Source organism: Aethalodelphis obliquidens, unplaced genomic scaffold (genome assembly GCF_003676395.1).
Source record: "Aethalodelphis obliquidens isolate GAN/ISIS:26980383/991018 unplaced genomic scaffold, ASM367639v1 scaffold69, whole genome shotgun sequence".
Lineage (NCBI taxonomy): Eukaryota > Metazoa > Chordata > Mammalia > Artiodactyla > Delphinidae > Aethalodelphis > Aethalodelphis obliquidens.
Window position 1 is genome coordinate 7,938,904 of NW_020838013.1, and position 20,198 is coordinate 7,959,101.

Genomic DNA, 20,198 nt, shown 5'->3' on the forward strand with positions numbered 1-20,198 from the left:
GCTGTGATGTAGCTGAGTGACCCCCAGCCTCATGTGTGGGTCCTGCCTGTGAGGTGGGGCAAAGGTTTCTGGCCTGGGAGCTGTGGTGTTGTTTCTCCACCTGGGCCTTGCGTTTTTGCTGCGTGAATGGGGCAGAGTAGTACTCGGAGTGGGGGGTGGGCTGGGGTGGAACCCCAGGGGGCTCCCGAGGGACTGCAGTACAGCTGCAGTACAGGCGCTCTGTCCTGCAGCCTGCGGCTGTCCGTGGGGACGGGGCGCTGGAGGCAGGTACAGCCGGAGAGCAGGTAGAGGGGGTGCCCCCTTCTCTCCTAAGTGGTTCTTGGTGGGCATCTCCCATTCCCCACGGTCAGGTCCAAGCTATCAGCAAACAGTGGAGCCCAGCACGCAGTGTTGTGAACGACCGCAGCTCCCTGCTCCCATCCCCAGGAGTTCACAGGTCCAGCCCGAGCTGGCTTCCTGCAGGTCGGCATTTCCTAGACAAGTGCCCAAGGGTTCTCCGTGCCACGCAGCCCCTCCATGACCCACTGAAGGGGCACTATCCTGCCTGGAGGGGAGGCGCTGCAGAGGACACAGGCAGGCAGGGTCTGCCGTGGGTGCCAATTGCTGTGAGGGGCGAGCCTGAGCCACGTTTGGCTGGCCCTTCAGGAAGTGTTCAGGGAGGAAGGACCCCTCGGCCTGGGCTTTGGCGAGTGAGTAGGAGTTTGCTAAATGGAGATGGGGAGGAAGGGCCAGTGTGATGGGTGACGGCGGTGGTGGCAGCCACGCCAGGGGTGGTGACTGGGGGGAGTTGGGGTGGCTGCTGCTGGTGGGGGGGAGGGTGGTGGTTGGGCGGCTGGGTCTGGAGACCAAGGCTTCCTCCTTTGGATTTCCAGGCCGTGCTTCTCAAGCTGGGTCCGAGCCTATATTCATGCCTCCCGGCTACAGGACGCTCTTTTCAGTGTGACCAGCCGGGCAGAAGAGCTGAGTGACAGGCAACTCGTGGCCCAGCCTTTGGAGAAGCAGGGCTGCCTCTGAGCCCCGAGGCCTCTGAGCCCTGAGTCCCGGCTGGGGCTTCATGCTCAAGAAGGAGCATGGGGCAGCCTAGGAAGAGCCCTTGAACCTGGGTCCTGGCTGTGGAACCTGGGCGAGACCTGCATGGCTTCAGGCCTGGCTGCCAGGGTGGGACAGGACGGCACTGTTGCCCCATGGCTGAGTCCGCCTCCACTTCCCTCCTTGCTCCATCCCTCTCTTCCTGTCTGGTCCCCAAATGGCCAACCTGGCAGGAGACTTGGCTGCAGGAGACCCTGTTGGAAGAGAAATAGTTTCCTTCTGTGTCGGGGGCTGGGCCCTGTCTCCCACGGCCTCCATGAGGTCCGTGAGGCTGCAGCCTGCAGGCCTGAGGGTAGGTAGCGGCAGCGGGACAGCGAGACCATTTGAGGCTGGTGGTCTACAGGACCCCAAGTCATTCTGGGTCTCCTCTGCAGGGTGTTAAGGTGGGAGGGTGTGGGGGGCCTTTTGGACAACCTCAATGCAACCCGTGAATCCACTTGCTTCCTAGACTGCCCCGCAGCTGGCCCATCTGTGAAATGGGTCCAGGAAAACATCTTGGTGCGGGTGGGGTGGGTGGGTGGGGTGGGGTGGGGCTGGCCCTGCTGACCTCGAAGATCTTGGCCCTCTTGGCTGTTTCCTCCACCTGCCTCGCCCTCCCAAAGGCTGCTGCTCGACCCAGCTCTCCTTCTGCTCGCTCCGAGGGGACCCCTGGGTCGGCAAGGGCAGGCCATGGGCGCCCCATTTGCCGGCTCCACCCAGCTCTGCTCCTCTACAGTACGGAAACGCGGCAGTCGAGGCAGGCCCTGCAGCCTTGAGGGCCTCATCCATAAAATGGGTGCAGTAAGACTCGCCTGACCCACGTAGGGCCCTGTGGGGGGACTGCCTGCCTTAACGCTCGGCTTGGAGGGTTCCCTGTGCCCGCGCAGGCTGCCTGCTGTCCGTGAGGCTCTGGAGGTGGGGCAGGGTCTCTGCTCCCTTCCCTACCCACCCTGTCACCTGTCCCGGGCACCCAGGGTAGGGTGCATCGCAGCCCTCTGTCCCCGGCCGTGGCCCCGGGCGGGCGGGCGGACGGTCTGGGCAGTGCTGGCTCTGGGAACCCGGTGCCCAGGCGTGGGAGGGCCCAGGTTGGGGAGGCGGCCGCCAGGTCGGGCCACGCCGTCCAGCGGAGGCTGAATGGGGGCTCTGTCCTGCCGCCTGCGGCTGTCATCTGCCGCTGGGATTCGGTTTCCTGGAAGCTGGTGCGGCTGCAGGTGGATTCTGCGCGGCCCGGTGACCTTGCCGCCCGGAGCCCGGGTGTCTCCGAGCCAGGCGGGGGCCACGGGGGCGGGGAACAATGGGGCCTTCTCCCGGGGGAGCTGGGCCGAGCCGGCAGCGGTAAAGCAATCTGCCCGCGCCCTCGGGCCTCGTGGGCTTGCTGGCAGGGAGAGGGGCTGCCGGGGGCATCGGTGCCAGGCCTTGGCAGGGCTCGAGGGAGGCTGGGCCAGCCGGGTGCCTGGTAACCGAAGCCGCCTGGACGCACGCGGGGTTTCGTGGAGTATTTTCAGGGCACGGCTCTGCCTGCCTGCCTCACCTTGGGGCTGGTGGCAGGATGGAGACGGGCAGGGAGGGAGGAGATGAACGTGCCGGTGGGGGCCAGGGGGCTGGGACAGACCACCCGCTGGCCTCCTGTCTCCCCACGCAGCTTGGGTCCTGCGGGAGGTGAGCACAGGGGCCGGCCCTCTCCACTCCCTTTGTGGGGACAGAGATGCTCTGGGTGGCGAGGGGGCTTGAGGGCTTCCTGGTGGTTAAGAGCAGGGAGTTTGGAGTCAGGGGTGCCAGCTCACCATGTGCCCAACCTCCAGGCGCCTCGTTTCCATCCCTTGACACAGGGCACAGCTCGGGGAACGTTTCCAGCTGAATCATGCATTCACGTGTGCATTTGTTCCGCCCACAGCTGCCCTCCTGCGTGTGCCTGCCTGGCCGCCTGGGGCCAGACACTGAGTCAGAGGCGGGTGGCCAGGACTCGGTGCCCCGAGAGGAGGCGTCCTCCTTCGAGCTGCAGCCTCTCCTTGCGAGCCTGAAGGGTCTTTCTGGAGTGTCTGGGCTGCTCTGCTCCACGGGGTGACGAGCAGAATCAGGGCGGCTGGGCACAGGGCACAGCTCTGGGACAGCGATTTCAGCTCATGGGGCGTGTGGGTCTGGGTGTCCCCAGTTCGGCCCTCAGTGGTCACACCTAGAAACAAGTGAATGTCCATGCGTAGGGGCACGCTGAGTGTGGGTACAGCAAATGGACAGAGAAGCTCTGTGCAGAAGCTCAGGAGAACGGAAAGGCCCCTACGGATGGTAGGAGAGAAGGTCCAGCAGCTGAACGGCTCGGATGGCTGGCCGCTACCAACGTGCCCTCGGAGACTGGGTGCCCGCGGAGCCCGTGTGCCCGCGGAGCCCGTGTGCCCGCGGAGACTGTGTACCCGTGGAGACTGTGTGCCCGCGGAGACTGTGTGCCCGCGGAGACTGTGTGCCCGCGGAGCCCGTGTGCCCGCGGAGACTGTGTGCCCGTGGAGCCCGTGTGCCCGCGGAGACTGTGTGCCCGCGGAGCCCGTGGCACTCGTACATGTGAATTTGAACCTGGGCTGGGGGTCGGGCTGCTGCACCGGCCGGGAAGGTGAGCACCTGTTCATTCACCTCCCGGGAGGCGGCTGCCCTTTTCCAGTCTATGGAGGTGAGGTGTTTGAAAACATATAATGAGGATGTTTTCGTGTCTATACCTTGGGGAAAAGTCAGAGGAGGAAGAGAGGGGGGTGCAGAGGGGACCTCTGGGGACAGTGGGCCTGAGGCGCCGGGGTAGGGCGTTCAGCAGGCGTCTGCTGCACGCGCCTCATCGCCTCGCTCAAGGTGAGTCTGATGCGTGGCGGTGGTGTGCAGGTGCAGGGGTTGGATGCGTGGCCCGTATTTACAGGTCCCCCCATCGCATCCCCTGCTGTGCCTCAGTTTCCCCTCGTGTAAGTGGTGGTTCTCAGAGGCTGCATTGCTGAGGCTTCGGAGGGGATGTCTAGGAGGCCTCCCCTGGAGCGGCGGGGAGGGGCCTTTCCCCTCTGCTGACCAGTCCCTGAACAGGGCAGCGCGGGATCACCCAGGCCTCCTGGGGAGGAGACCGGAGGGCTCAGGGTCAAAAATGGAGTCACAGGCGGGGCAGGAGCCCCACAGGCCTTGTGCCGCAGGGCTGGCCAGCCGAGTGGAAGGCCCACTGATCGTCTGCCGCCGGCCTCTCCTCTCCAAAGACCTTCTGGCGCAGCCTTGTGGATGGGAGCGGGGATTTGATTGAGATGCTTTGAAATTACGCAGTGACGTTACCCACCGTCTGATAGCCGTTTCTTTGGAAAGCGTCCCTGCCGGATGGGCCCTTCTCCCGGGTGAAGCTATGGCCCCACCCAGGCCCCAGCCCCTCAGGTCAGGGCCTCCACACCTCCACCCCTGAGCGCCTGGGCCTCTCCCAGCACGAGCCTCCTCTCCCTGAGCCCAGCTGATCCATCTCTGACCTGTCACTTCCATTGTCCTTGGCCAGAGGGGCCGCAGACCCGGCGTCCTGGGGAGTGGGCTGAGGGCACGGTTGGGGGTGAGCGCTCCCTGCGTGCCTGCCCCCAGGCCCCTCCGGCAGATTCTCTGGCCCCCAGGGGCGCGCTGGGATGGGGCTGAGGCCGCTCAGAGGGTGTCAGAAGCTGCGAGAGGCTTCTGACACAAGGGCCTCTTGGCGTTGCAGCAGGGGCTGCCTGTCCCCATGGATCCTGGGTCACCGTTGGCCCCCCTCAGTCGTTCCAGGAGAACTGGATGGGGATAATGAGGCCCTTACCCCATCGAGTGACCCCAACAGAAGTTCAATGGGGTTTGGTAGATTCAATCAGTAGTTAGGCTTGTAACAGAGTTTCTTGAAGATCCAACAGGGAGTTTGGTATTTTCCTGCGTGGCAGGTGCAATGGCAGCCATATTGGAGCCAGTGGGCATGTCCTGATGGAGCCCTTGCATTTCGCTGCATTGGACAGGCATAGTGCTTCTTGGCTCTTTGGCCCACGTAGGCCAGCAAAGGAGCTATGTTCATACCACCTGGGAATTTTCTGCGTCTTTTTCTCAGATCTGGCCTTTCCGGCCCCACGATCTAGTCCGAGAAGGCCAGCTCTTTGTTTTAACCAGTCCATTCCCCTCTGCCTCCTGGCTTCCTGGCCCAGCCACCGACTTCTCTGCCACTGGAAGTCCTGGTTCTTCTCTGAGGCTTTTCTTCTGATGCAAATTCACACAAGCAGGTGCTGCGTTGGGCCAGTCCTGCCCTGGGCCTTGGTTTCCCCATCTGCACCAGGGGGGAGGACCCATGTCCCCTGAGGCCTCTCTGCTCTAAGCACCTCCCTCCCCCAGCACAATCTGTGTACCCCACGAGCACCCCGTCAACCCGTCACCGTGTGTTCTGCCACCACTACCAGCTTCCTGGGGCCGCAGACCAGGCAGGAAGACGAGGCTGCCGGCATGATTGATCCAGGCAGCCCGCGCCTCCCACTTTGATGTTGCTCAGAAAGATCACACGCTTCCAACAGGCTGGAAACTCGGGGAGAGTTTTGCCGAGCAGGGTGTGGAGCGGGGCTGGGGGACGGCTGGGGCTTCCAGAGTCGTGGGCAGGTGGGAATCCCTGCAGCGTCCAAGTGACACGTTTTCAACTCCGTCTCCACACTCCCCATCTGTGCAACCTGGGTCCACATGCAGGAGGCAGGAGGAACTTGGTGTGCCAGGCCCGCGATGGGCACCCGTCCTGGGCTGGCTCTGGGCCCTCTCGGGCTGAGGGGTCACTGCCCAGATGTGGGTGAGACCTAAGCCTGGGATCAGGTGAGGGGGCGGGAGAGGTGTGGCCCTGGGAATCAAGGGCAGGCCTGCTCCCTCTGGGTGCCACAGAGGTGGGCGCGGGGATGGAGGCTTGAGGTGGGGGGTCTGACGACAAGAGCAGGGGGAGGGTCTGAGCATTCTCTGGTGTCCAGTAGGTCTGCCCTGAGCCGAGCTTTCCCCCTCCTCCACCTTCTGCCTCGCTAAGGGGCCTGGGGGCTGGGGAGGCGGAGGCGTGGGGATGCAGGGACCCCCCAGGCCTCCCCCTGGCATCCTGGTGCCTCATGGGGTGCTGAGGGGTGCTGAGGGAAGGGCCAAATGACAGAGTTAGGCCCAGCAGGTCACAGAGGGACCTGCTGAGAGAAAAGGATCTGGGAATCAGAGTGGAACCCCTCCCTCTTGCCACACAGCGAGCACCTGAGACCTGGACTCAGAGGCCTTGGGATGGGGCACAGTTGGCCAGGACCCCCATCTTTAGAGAAGACCCTTCCTCAGACCAGTGCCTCTGGCCAGTGTCGAGAGCCTCTACCTGCCCCCGCTCCCAGCCCAGGCCTGATCTGTTGGAGCTGGAGGCAACTCCCCCCTTGAGCAGGTGAAAACACAGCAGCTGGACAGTGAGGTCAGAGGTTGCCTGCTCCTGGGCTCGGGTGCCGCCCGGCCGTGAGGCCCTCTGCCCGCCTGCCGAGGTTCTGCTGCGCGGTGGAAGGGGCGTAGGTGGGGACGGTCAGCTTCCTTAGGGCCTGGCCCCTGGCCCCCCGCACTCGAGGGCAATGGAAGCTCTGGCTGCTGTGAGCACGTGCTAGGCCTCGCTGCCTGTCTGACCCGTGCCGGGCCTGGTCTCCCCAGCTCCCCAGCCCCCTGGGGCCACAACGATAGGGCCAGAGCCAGGAAGGGCTGCCGCTGGGGGCTCAGAGTGGTGAGGCAGACGCCCTTTGAGACCCCCAGTGAGCCGATGGGGCCCAGGACCGTGAGGGCGGTCCTAGGATGAAGCCGAGGAAGGCAGGTTTCTGGGGAGCGAGGAAGGGCCTCCCACACCAGGCACTGGCCGCATGTTAGGAAGGGGCCGTCTGTCCCTGAGGGTGACCCAGCAGGTCCCCACCGGACGCACGCTCACGCAGGGCTGCGTGTGGGCCCGTCCCAGGAACCGGCCCACGGCTGCCTTTTGTCACTCCACCCCTACCTAGCCCAGCTGTCTGACCACCCCAGTTGGGACGCACACCTGACCCCCTCTTCCAGGGCCCAGGGTGCCCAGCCCTCCTCCCCTGAGCATCCCTCACACGGCACCGCCTGGCGGTGCCCTGCCTGGTCCAGGCGTGGCCGCAGCCCCAGCAGCGCCGTTAGCCTCTTTCCAAACTCAAATGTTATCCCTTAATTCAACGGGCACTTCCTGCGTACCTAGTGGGGCCGGGCCCTGTGCCAGGCGCTCCTGGGCCGTGGCTCCCCGTGGGTCCTCAGAGTCCTAGCACAGCCCCCTCTCCAGTGGCAGGCTGGAGGGCCTGGCTCCTGACCCCTGCCCAGTGCGGGGGTCGGCGGTGCCTGCCAAACGGGTCCTGAGCAGGGAGGGGGCTGTGGCTGCTGGCAGCTTGGGGCCCACTAGAGTGCAGGGAGGAGCTGTGTGTGTGTGTGTGGCGGCAGGGGGGTGGGGGGTGGGGGTGGGGCGTGTCGGCCCGGCTGGAGATAGATGCCCGGCGTCACGGGTGAGTGGGCAGGGCCTGGGCAGTGGGGGCCAGACTGCTTAGGGTGCAGGACAGCAGGCTGTGGGCACCTTGCTTTGGCTCCGAGGGGGCACTGGGGGGGTGAGGCTGGACGCAGCAGGGGCCAGGGAGTTGCTCTGAGCGGGCACTGGGGCCAGGCAGTGGGAGTGCGATGAGGCGATAGACCCCAGAGCCGGGCGCCTCCTGGACCATTTTCTGGTTGCCTTTATGAAGCACCTACTGTGTGCTGACCTGGCCCTATGGTCATCAGCTCCTCCCCCACACGCCTTCAAGAGGCACTCTGTTCCCATTGCACGGACAGGGGAGGGGGCAGGAGGTGCAGGTCGGCCCCTGGCCCAAGGTTGGGAGGACCTCAGGTTGCGCGGACACTGGCCTCAGAGACTGGCCCCCGCGGCCGAGCCCCGAGCCCTCCAGATGCCGTCCTCCTGCCCGGCTCCAGAGGGCGCCGATGGGGGAGGGGGCACGGGCAGAGGAGGTGGGTGCCCCGGGAGGTGGGCAGGGCAGCCCCCCCCAGCCCCACTCTCTCCCGCCAGCAGATGCTCTCGGCACCCACTGGACATTGAGGACCCCAACAAGGAAGCCCAATTGGGAGACAAAGGCCGGACGCCGGGGACAAACGCTCACGGACGTTGTCGGCGGGAGCGGCCAGGCAGCCAGGCGAGGCCCACAAAGGGGCCGGGGGCGGGGCCGGGGCCGGGAATGGGCCTGGGCTGCACATGCCACCGTTGCCCGGGCGACGGCCCTCTCCCGGAGAGGTCTGCTGGGCCATTGTCCGGGGCACACAGGACGTGTCATACACCAGATGGCCGTGTGCTGTGTAAGTCAGTTATCGGGGGCAGAGTGAAGGAATGCGGCCGCGCGGCGGGCTGGGGCGCCATCTGTTCCCTCAGACCGCGGGCACCGGCGGGCATTGAGCTCCTGGCCGGCCGGCCCAGCCTCCACTGCGGCTTTAATTAGCTAATTCCATAATTGGGCTTTATTTCAGGTAAATTGCATTTCACACCCGAGAGGGCTGCAATGGCCCGTCCAGGAGTGAAGCACTCGGGCACTTCGTGCGCAGTCGATAATACGCAAAACAAAGCCGGGCTGGGTGCAGGGGCCGCGCCCGGCCCAGATGGGCGGCCCGAGCGAGTGCCCCGAGGGCTGGGGGCCGTGCCCGGCAGCGGGCGGGGCGGGGGCACCGTGGAGGGCCCCGCTCTCCAGCCAGCCGCCTCCTGGGGTTTCCACAAATATTTACTCAACAAGGAAACAACAGCTTTTGCCTTTCCAGTAATTGTTGCTCTCGCCCCTCCCCCCCGGGGGTTTGGGCTGGGGAGGCCCCGGGCCCTCGCTGGCCCTCCTCCCCTCCCCCACACCGGCCAGTGCCCGACGGCCAGACGTCCCCTCGGGTGGGAGCCAGGGCTGGGCTCCGGGGAGCCCCTGGGGCTCTGCAAAGGGGGACCCAGGCCCCTCCCCTCCCACAGGGGCCCAAGCTGACATTCCACACGGACCAGGAGTTCCTGCTTTGCGGCCACCTGGGCACCTGCCTCCAAGGAGACTGCAGGGGTCCCGTCCAAGAGGGAGGTTGGGGAGGGCTCCAGGCAGGACCTGGGGGGAACGGAGCTGGGCCTGGAGGAGGCAGGGGCCCAGATGCCCGTGGGCAGCAGTGGGAGGCTGGCAGTGGGAGTGGGGGCAGGTGCTGTCCTGGAGTTAAGAATTAAGCCCGAGACCTGAGAAGTGCGTGTGGGATGTGAATCCTGAGGACAGGGTCCCCAAGCTGCTTGGCTGGGGGCGATGACCCTCACCTGTTCGCCCCTCCCCCCTTGAAGGGTCCCAAGACCTGGGGGTGGGGCTGGTCTCATAAAGGGCTATCAGGGAGAGCTTCCTGTAGGAGGGGGCTTTGAGCCTGGCTGGAGACCAAGGGAGTGGTTTCAACAGATGGAGAGGGGACAGGAGAACCCCCCGGCAAAGGCACCAGCAAGAGCAAAGGCTTAGCGGGTGGGCTGGAGCCCGACCTTGGGTCGGGGGGACAGGAACAGCCCGGCCTCCAGGTGCTCCTGGGTCACTGGCGCCACCCCATTCCCAGGAACCCCAGGCCAGGGGGTTGAGGCTTCTGGGCCCCCTCACTGGGGTGGGCACAGACGGGGTGAGGGGTGCTGGGGTGTTGAGGGGTGGGCAGCAGCTCCACGGGAAGCCAGGTTGTCCCCAAGATGGGTCGCTTGCTCCCCCAGGAAAGGAGGCGAGAGCAGGGCAAGATCAATTTTGTGATTCCACATTTATTAGGAAAAACCTGAACGGTTAAGAATCAAAATCACACTGTGAAATTCATTAAAGCACAGGTTCCAAATCACCACAGATTATTCTGATTTCGGCGAGGCGGAGCAGGCCAGAGGAGGTGGGTCTCGCCAGAGGTGGTGGCGCCCGTCCGCTCCCCTGCGGCTCAGCAGCGGGTCGGGGAGGCCACCGTCTGTGTGTCCGTCCAGCTGCTTAGACCAGGCAGGGAGCTGGAGGTGAGGCCCACACGCAGAGCGGGGTTTGGGGACCCTCCTCTTTTCTCCGGAATGGGTAGGAGAAGCTGCCAGTCCAAAGTGGGGGACCTGAGCACCCCGGTTCCACTGGTGGGCAGCCCACCCCCAGTGAAGAGCTCTGGCCACAGCGGTGGACACGTCCCTCCCGTTGGAAGCTGTGGCCTCAGGAGCAGCTCCCCGCCAGCTCCTGGCCTGAGTCAGCATCTCTGGAGCTTGAGGGAGTCAGGCCCAGGCCCGGTGGGGGGGGGGCCTTGACTGGGCCTTGCCCGTGGGCATCCTTTGTTCGGCATGGGCTGGGCCTGCCCTGCCCTGCCTGGCCTGCCTTCTCCCTGGGTCCCCCTGGGCCTGGCTTTGAGGCTGGGGGTGGGGTCCTCACAGACCCTGTCCAGGCCGTCCCTCTGTCTCCCCTGAGGAATGCCCCGGGGCCTGCACACAGCTGTGCGGCTCCCTGGCCATACATGGGACAGACCAAGTGCCTGGGATGCCCGGCCTGACCTCCTGCCGCTCTGTCCCGAGTATCAGGCAGGCAATGGGGGGACCCCGGTCTCGGAGCCGAGAGGCCCCTCCTCCCAGCACCCAGCCAAATTCTAGTACCCGCTGGCTGGGAAGAGGCGGTCTTGAGCCCCCCAGGCAGGCCGCAGGGCCCTGTCGTCCACCGGGCGTCTGGGGCCCTGGAGGGCGGGACTGCTCTCTCGGGCCTTCGAGAGGTGGCAGAGGCCTAGTGGTGCCTGTGCTGAGTGGGAGGTGGGGTGGGCCGGGCAGGGCTCCTCCGGGCCTCCCCTCTCAGGCCTGGGCCCCGAGCCCCCATCAGGAGCCCTTGTCGGGGCCCCCGCGGGGCACGGTCAGCTGTTCGTAGGTGGGTAGCGCGTTGCTGGGCAGGAAGAGCTCGGGGTTGATAGAGCCACCGCTGTGGGGCTGGACCACCTGGGCCCCGCCCCCGCTGGAAGGCCGGCTGCCCGGGGAGCCTCCGTGGTGCTGGGCGAGCAGCTGGTGCAGCATGTCTGTGATGAGCGCCAGCCTCTGGTCCAGCTGCGTCACCTGCGGGGACAGGATCAGAGGTGAGCCGGGCGGTGTGCAGGTGGCCTCAAGGCCTGGGTTCCTTGAGGGCCAGGGGAGGGACGGGGCCTGGCCTTGGTCACGGCTGTGTGGAACGCACGCGCGCGCGTGTGTGTGTGTGCGCGCGTCCGTGACCCCTGTGCAAGTCTGCACGTGTGCACACACGTGTGTGGAGGGAGCCCCGCTCTGCAGCCCTCACCTGAGACCCAGTGGCTGAGCAGGTAGCAGGGCGGGGCCCCTCCCCTGCCATCTACCCCCACCCCCATGCCCACCAACAGGGTTTGTGCCTCAGGGTGCTCTTGTCAGGCCGGGCACAGTCCCCAACTCAGCAGGGGCACCCCCATCTTCCCAGCTGAGCCCCCAAACCTGTACCAATCCCCAGGGGTCAGCCAGGGCCACACGCCCACCATGCTTTTCCCAAAGGCCTTTCCCACGCTGAGCACTGGGGTTGCCCACCCCACGAGGTGGGGTCGCCCCATGAAGCTGGAGGGGAGGTGGATGGAGGATGGACCTGGGGCTGCAGGTACTTAGCAGGGGCTGCTGGATGGCCAAGATGGGGTGGGGCTGGAGTGAGCCCCGGGGGTGGGAAGAGGACCCCAGGGCCCTCAGAGCAGGGGCAGGGGTGAAGCAGACGTCCTGGCATGAGCCGGCATGAGGCGTGGCTCACCCTGGGGCCTGCGGTGCCCTTGGGGGTGGTTCCCCCAGGGTCTCCGTCAGAAAATAATACCCGCCTTGGGTACCTGGAACACTGGAAAGACTAGAAACGATGGGGGAGGGAGCGGAGGTGGCCAGATGGTCACCGATAAGGGCCAAGCTGCGAGAACACAGAGCTGCTTCGGGGGAGAGTGTGGCTGGGGTAGACGCCCGGGGACGGCTCCGCCAGGGGTCAACGCCGGGGCTGCGGACGCGGCAGGCCGGGCTGGCTGGGGCCGGCCGTCCACCTGGACACACACACGGTCCGTGATGTGTGTGCTCTGAGCCGCCCTGGGCCAGACTGCCCCAGGACCCACCTGGGCCCCACTGCTGGCGGCAACATCCCCACCCCAGGACCGGACGGAGCCGGGTGCTGGCCAAGCGGGTCAGCCCCGGGGAAGATGCTGTGGGTTGAAGAGGCCACAAATGCTGTGGAGCTGGGTCCCCGGGTTGGCCCGGGTTGGGCTTCAGAGGCGGGTGGGGCAGTCCACAGCCTCTCTCCCACGGTGGACGGTGGACGCTGAGTCAGGGGGAGGGCAGGGCTGGCTGAGGGGGAGAAGGGGAGGGTTCTCTCCTGAGTTGGGGCCACGGGGCTCTCTCGAGACCCAGCAGCAGGTAGGGCAGGATGGGGGCTGGAGCGTGGAGAAACAGCCCCCCTATCAGGACGGCTGCCTGTGACCCACGTCCCCAGCTTCGCACAATGGCGGCTGCAGCACTGAGGCCAGTGCTGTCTCCTGGGGCCTCCTGGGCTCCCCTGCTGCCTCTGCCTCCTCGGACTGTGCAGGGGACTGAGACCTCCTCCCCTGCCCCTGGGCCTGGGGACAGGGACAGCTGCATGTCTGAGGCCCCCTCAGCCAGGCCAGGGGGGCCTAACCTATTTTCTCAGACATATCTGATACCGGAGCCCAGGCTATAAAGGGAAGGGGGTGCAGAGCTTCTCTGGTTTAGCTGGGCTAGAGCCTGAGGCCCTCACTCAGCTCTCCCCACCCCTGCATTCCCCCGGGTGCCTCCCTGACACCCTAGTCCCACCATATGCTGAGGCCACCCACAGACACAGGCCCCGAGGCCCCAGGAGAAGAGTCTCGTTTGGGGTCTCTGGCTGGGACCCTGGCAGCCCAGCCAAGGGGGGCTGGGGAGGACCCTCTCCTCGGCCCAAGACCGCCGGGCCCCCAGTCCCGCTGCCCGCCTATGCCCTGGGAGACCCGTGGGGGACCCTGCGCGCCTGGTAGCCTGGAGCGAGCCTTGCACGAGGCTGGTGCGGGCGAGCTTCATGTTGCTCCGCTGTGCAGGCCCCGGCTTGGGTATTGATTGGTTTGGCACCAATTAGAGCACCAAATACATTACAGAGGAAAATTTGTGGTTTCATAAATTTTCACTTTATGCCACTTGAACATCTGTTGAAGCCCCCAGCAGGGCAAGTGGGTATGGAAGCCTTTATAGGGTGTTCTTGGGAAAAAAGGAAATGGAAGAATGGCTGGGATTCAGGAAGGGGTGGGGCTGCCGGCACGGCTGGAGAGGGGGCGCATCCCAGGGGGTTGATAGCACAGCCCCCACTGGGAGCAGGCGGGAGGCTGGCCCCAGGCCGAGCTCGCCCTCAGGGGGCCACCTGGGGCACTCAAGCCCACCTCGGCCCCCTGGGCTGCTGCTCATGGGAGATGGGGCTTTGGGGGGGCTCACCGGGCTCCCTGGTCCCAGGGGACATGCTCCCATTAGCCAGACTGCTGGAGGTGGCAGGGGCGCCGGGGGCGAGCTCGGATCTGGGCCAGAATCCCAGAGCCGGCCCAAAGCCTGGGCCTCACGCCTCCCCCTCCTCGCACAGGAGAGGAGCGGGTCTGGGGAGGAGGTTAACATGCCGCCACTGATGGGACGGGAGAGAGAGCAAGTGGGGCAGCCCGCAGGCCAAACCAGACTCCTGCCAAGGCCCCCCGGCCACCTGCTGAGTCCTTGTGGTCCTCTGGCCACCCTCAGGGTCCCCCTGGGTCTTCCTGGCCCCCTGCAGGGTCCTCCCGCCTGCCCAGCCCCAGCCTGATGGGCGGGGATCCTCGGAGTCACCCGCCTGGTCCGGCTTCAGGGCGTGGTGATCACCGGGTGGGCCAAGCCCTGTGAAGCCACGTCTCCCCCCACCCGGCCCCCCGCCCTTGGTGGCTGACCTCGGCGCCACACACGCGGGGCTGTCTGCTGCTCGTCGCTGGCTCTGGGCTGCCTGAGCCTGCCCTGCACTGCCCGGCCCCTGGGGCCCGGTGATGGCCTCTGCCCGGGTGGGCTTCCGTCCTTCTCAGCGACTGATCCCCTGTCCCCACAGTGTGGGGTGAGCCTGGTCAGGCTGGTCCAGGAGGCCAAGTCAGATCCCACGCTGAGACCTGGCCGCTGTGCTGTCCTCCCTGGGCCTCAGTTTCTCAGCTGGGAAGTGGGGGCATGCTGCTCCTCCCCTGGGGGGCGTTCTTGAGGATGGAGCAGGACAGTCGTGTAGGAGCCTGTGCCCGCGGGCTCTGTGAGCGTGACTCACACCTGCCACGCTTCTCCAGGGCTGAGCACGTCCCAGAGAGATGGCCCCTGGGTCCCCCTGCCCTGGGTTCTCCTCCTCCCAAGGAGAGCACCTTTATCTTGCTTCATGTTCGATGGTGAGACTCAGTGAGCACTTCATTCGGCCGGAGGGAGCGGCCTGAGCCGATCCCCAGCCACAGAGAAGCGCGTGCCTCCGGGCAGGTGCCCAGGTGAGGCGCTGTCACCCGCAGAGGAAGGCAGTGCCCGCTCGGGGACCGGGACGGCGTTCCCCGGGAGCTGCTGGGGCACATCAGTTTTGGGGATCTTGGATCTCGTCATTATTTGCAATTTGATAGTGACCAAAGGGCAAGGCCAACAAAAGCTCCCTTGTTCCCTGCCTCCATTCACCAAATTAATAACCATAAGAGGACTCCGGGCCCTCGGAAGAGAAAAAAAGCAATTAGAATAACAACCAGTTAGAGAGCCCTGGGCGGTGGTGACAAACCCAGGGGACGGGATTCCTGTTTGATGTGCTTATGAATTTGTTTTCAAAAGAAAATCTTGAAAAAGAGTCTTTCAAGGGAAATTTTTGCAGAACCTGCTCGGCCTTGATCCCAGCTCTGGACCCGATGGCCCTGGCCACGTGCAAGCCCTGGGCTGTCTCGGCCACACTGGCCAAAGACGGGCAGGGGTGGGAGACACCGAGGCCTGGGGCTTGCGGGGAGGGAGTCCCCTGCCCTGGGGGGCAGCTCGTGGTGCCCCAGGGTCCCCGTGGTCAACATCTAAAGGGGGAGGCAGGGCTCCCCTTGGGACAGCCCAGGGCCCTCTGCAGGGTCACAGGGCAAAAGACCTCTGGGCTCTCCTCTTGTGTGCAGACTGTGCCGGACCAAGAGTCACTGAGCCGCTCTCGGGGGCAATGCTCAAAAAACACCAGGCACTGAGCTGGATGCCAGCCCTGGGGCCAAGCTGGGCTGCTGGGAGTTGGGGGTTCCTGGTATGTCATGGGGTGCGCGGGGGCCTGAAGCTCCGGGGAGCCCTGCCCAAGCCCACATGCCGGCAACAGGCGCAGGGACATGGCCATGACTGCTCAGTGTGTCTGTGCACAGGCCCGCTCAGTCCTCCTGACGCCCTGCGACACGGCTCTGCCCCCTTCATGTCCCTTCACACATGGCAGGGAGCATGGGAGCGAAGCAGCCAGGGAGCAGGGGTTGCAGAGGGGCTGCTGCTGGCCTATCTCCCCCTTCTGCCCTGGCCACAGGCCTGCGGCACCTGCAAGGCCCAGCACTGCCCAGGTCACAAGCCCCTGCTCCCCGCTGCTCCTGAGCCCATTAGACAGGCGACACAGCTGAGGCCCGGGGACACAGTGGGCCTTGAGTCCCTGCATGCAGCTTGGAGGGACCAGGTGGGGCCCGCTCATAGCCGGGGCAGGTCCAGTGGCCCATGGCAGGGGTGCTGAGCCGGCCACACCTCCACCCCTGTCCCTATCCTGGCCGCCCAGAGAGGGAGCCCCGCGCTGGACAGCTCAGGGCCGAAACCCGCCTTCCCTGTGCAGGGCCCCAGCCACACCTCACAGTGCCCTGGGTGGGCAGTCCACCCTGGCCCCTCCCAAACATACAGTCTGTGAGGAGCCCCCAGCACGGGGCAGGACGCAGGGTATGGTGAGTGAATTCTGACCGGTGGGAGGAGTGCCCGCTCCCACCCCCATTGGAGCCCGGCCACAGCCTTGGACGACGGGCCTGCTGGACCCAGGAAGGACTCAGGCTGAGAGGTGACACTGCACCCCCCGGGCCTCGTGGCTGCCCGGTGGGGTTCAGGTGGTGGTCCTGGGCCCCCCCCCATCCCAGCCCCCGGGACTCTGGGTTCTCCATCTCCATAGAATGCCATTTCTTGCCCTACCCCTGGCCCTGGCCCTCCCTCTGCAAGCCGCTGCTTGGTGAGGGAGGGGGTCACGGTGACCTGTGACCTTTGCCCCCTGTGCCCTCCAGCACATGCAGGTGATGCTGAATCCCCACATCTAGGGCAACGGATGCCACTGAGAGAAAGCGCCAAGGTGGGGGGACGCTGACTGCGTCCTGGTGTCTGCTAGACCATGGCAGGAGGAGGGCCACCCTGATGTGACAGCTGTGTTCTGCTGTCCTCTCACCCTAAGCACCCAGGCTCAGGCTAGGGACACACCCCAGACCCGCACACTCGATCCCTGGGGACCTCAGGCCTGAACTCAGACCATAAAACCATGGTTTTCCTGCACCTCTGTTGAGCAACCCCCCCCCCCCGCACCCACCCTGTTCCGCGCACATTTTCCTCATCCCAGAAAAGCACTCCAGAATCCCGCACCCTGCTCCACATTCTGACTGTCAGCAGAACTTGGGAACCCCCTGCCCACCCCTGCTCCCAGCCCAGGCCAGACCGCCAATTTTTTATGCTAGGACTATTGCAGTAGCCTGCCAGGTAGCCTTCCCCCACAATGTGGTCCTTTCAAAACACAAACCAGGTCACATCGCTGCCCTACTCACAGCCTCCTGAGCTCCCCCCTCACTCCCAGGAGAAGCCTGAGTCTCACCTGTGGCCCTAGACCTGTCCCCCGTTGCTCTACGGCCTCCCCCACCTTCTTCCCTCTGCATTTACTCCAGGCCGCTCTGCTGGCCCTCAAACGTGGCAGCGCGCGCCTGCCTCAGGCCCTTTTCCCCAGCGGCTCCCCTGCCCACATCAGCCACCCTCCACCCTCGGACCTCACCAAAAGCACTGATCGCGGCCATGTCCCTCCTTCTGCCACGGCCCCCCACCATCCCCACGCTGGTCCTTATTTGCTCCAGGGCCGCTGGCCTGCGGTTGTGTCTGCTCACTCCTTAGCTGGTTCTCCCACTGGAACTGGGCTCCAGGAGCCCCACTCCTCTGCCTGTCCTTGGTGGTACACAGAGGGCCCTGTTCACATTTGTGGAACGATTATGGTGGGCGCTACACAGCTCAGAGCCTCCACGCCAGAGCCCCCGGGGAACCTTTCTGCCAAGGGGGAAGGGGGCGGTGGTGCGGGGTACCTGCCTGCCTAGGGCCAGCTGTCCTGGGGGGAGGTCCCTGCCCGGCGGGTAGCCTGGCCCCCGCTCCCGGGCCCTGCCCCTGGCGCTGGGAGTTTGGGAACGCCCCTCCCCCACGGCGAGAATGCGGGAACAGCACCCATAAATCATCCTTTCGTTAGAGCCCGTGGGGCTGGCCGGTCTCACAGAGCCGGGTATGAGTGGAAATAGATCACAGCGCTTCATAACATTGTAATTTATGGCAGGAGACGGTGTAATTGTGTTTATGACTTTGTTTTAGTGCTTTAGCTCTTGGAGAAAAATCAGCCCGTTTTCTAGCTGCTGAGGTTTTACTGCCAGTCCCCAGGGCGGCCGGCCTGCCGAGCTCTCTGTCCTGCGGTGCACGGTGCACCCAGCCCGATGAGGACACAGCCTCGGAGCCTGGCCCACAGCCTGCTGGGCTGGGCGCGCGCTGGGCATGCGGACCGGGGCGGGACGTGTGCACGTCGGTCTGTGGGGGGCCCTGGGGAAGGACGCATCTTGGGTGTGCAGGCCGCAGGGCAGCGGGTCAGAGCCTGCGGGGAGGGCCTGGGCACACAGACAGGCTGCCTGGGCTCATGTCCTGCCTCTGCCGCTTCCTGGTTGGGTGACCTTGGGTGAATCACTTGGCCTCTCTGAACCTCAGTTTTCCCATCTGTAAAATGGGGATGCTGGTAGAATCTCCCTCAGCAGGATGTTGTAAGGATTGAATGAATTAATGCAGGAAACCACTGGAAAGAGTGCTTGGCATCTGGCAAATTCTGATTAAGTCTCCTGTTGACCATTTTACTGTAATTATTGTTAGTAATTTGCCTGTGTGCAGCGTGGCCTGAGGGCCAGTTGGCACGTATACGTGAAGACGTGTGTGTACGCGAGTACTCAGGTTTTACAAGGGCAGGGAGACTGCATGTGCAAGAGTGCACGCGCCGCCCCGGGTGTGGTTTTGCACAATTCCCTGTACCGTCCACCAAATCATTCCCTGAGCTGCCAAAGGGTGCAAGTGTATCTGCCTGGACCTCTGGGCCCCTGGGCCTTTGCACGTGCCACAGAGGTGAGCACCCTTCCACCAGGCGGTGATGCTGCTGGGATGGGGCAGCTCAGCGGGCGAGCAGTGGGGGCTTTGTCGGGTGCCAAGCGCACTCTCCTAACTGGGAGATAGATGCCACCATCTCTGGAACCCCTGGTCACCGACACACCAGCCGTTCTGCCTGTTTCCCAGGGTCCTCTGCCGAGGTGGAGTCCAGGCAGGGGGTGAACCTTGGCCAGAAGAGGTGGGCGATGTGGCAGCCACTTGCGCCCTGGCCCCTGGGACTGGTGCATTGGTTTAGCGTCATGAATCAGCCAGGGTGGGCGTTTCAGAGGCTGTAGACCAAGGCCTCTGTCCTAGCCACTGTCCCTCAAATCTCTCACTGTCTGGCTGCTGGGTGGCAGGTGATCTGAGCCGTCACCAGAGTCAGCCATGCCTCAGCTGGGTCCTTGGCACAGCATGGTCAAGGTCCTGGTCACCCCAGACCCTCCTGGGGGCCTGCCAGTTCCTGGCTGACCCTTGCTGACCACCCCTTAGGAGTGCAGGTTGCTCCCCTCTGAGAGAGTGTCACGATGGAGAGAAGAACCTTCTACCTGCCTCACGGATACACGCTCACCCAGGGGCAGCCCCACAGATGCCTGGGGTCCGCCAGGCACCCGCAGCATTGCTTCCGTCCAGGCTGACTGCTGAGGGGGGCGGGTGTCAGGATCATTATCATAAACCAGGGCCACCTCTCCAGTGTTCATCCGCCGCAGCCGGGACAATCTCGCAGGCCCTCTACCCCACAGCCCAAGGACCCCCGTCTGCCGGCACCATCTCCACACAGACTCCCTCGATGCTCCGCCGCAGCTCTGCACTCTCCCGGGGGCCCCAGAACCCCGTCTCCACTGGCAAGCAGGTCTAACAGCATCTTGGTGCAGCAGGGCCCAAAGAGAACTCAGACTTGCCCTGCCCGCAATCCCATCCTCCCATCTCAGAAAGTGGTACCGACACCCACAGAGCAAAGCACTGGATTCCCCTGGCGCTCGCCCACGTCCCACCCGCTCTCGAGAGCACACGCTCTGAATCCAGCACCGCCCCCCTCCACGCCCCCTGCCCAGGCCAGTGGCATCCCCGGCCTGTGCTGTTGGAATCGCCTCTACTTGACTGGTCCGTCCCCCTCCCATTCACTCCAGCGGCAGCCAGGCTGAGTTGTCTCCCTCTGCGGAATTACCAGTGCACCCAGAATGAAATCTCACCTCCATCCACAGCCCCTGAGCTCCGCGCCGCCCCCTCACCGTCCTCCCTGACACCCTTCTCTCAGATCCTGGGCACAGTCCTCTCGATCCTGCCTCAGGGCCTTTGCACTTGCCACTCCCTCTGCCTGGAAAACTGTCCTCCACCACGACATATAACCTGAGCTCAAATGTTGAGAGTGGGCTTCCCTACCGCGGCCAGGCCTTTGACCATGCTGTCACATTCACGTCCCCAGAGGGTCTCCCAGAGCCTGGCACATGGTAGGTGCTCACTAAATACACCTGGGATGAATAGAGTTGGTGTTTCACAGATATTTGCTGGATGAGAAAATGAGGTCTCTGCCATCTCCCAGGGCCCCAGTAGTGGGGTGGGGGGCGGATGTCCTCTAAGCCCATTGCTCCTTCCCTCCCCAGGATGCTGCTGGCCAGGCCTTTTCCTTGTCATTGACTTGTAAGGGCTCTTTGTATATTAAGAAAGTTTGTCCTTTGACATGGACATCACACATGTTTGTTCCTGGTGTGCCGTTGGTCATGTGAATTGGTTCATGGCAATTATGATTATC

At 64.6% G+C, this 20,198-nt stretch overlaps 1 protein-coding gene across 2 annotated transcripts in view; it reads right to left on the minus strand.

The window, feature by feature from the left end:
• Nucleotides 1–10,447: 10,447 nt before the first annotated feature.
• KCNQ1 (potassium voltage-gated channel subfamily Q member 1) overlaps nucleotides 10,448–20,198 on the minus strand; it is a 346,354-nt gene continuing 336,603 nt past the window's right edge. For both annotated transcript variants that reach the window (XM_027090651.1, XM_027090650.1), the window contains exon 16: nucleotides 10,448–11,128. In XM_027090651.1, coding sequence (XP_026946452.1) covers nucleotides 10,898–11,128 — 231 coding nt within the window. In that variant the 3' untranslated portion in view covers nucleotides 10,448–10,897. The remainder of the gene's footprint in view (nucleotides 11,129–20,198) is intronic.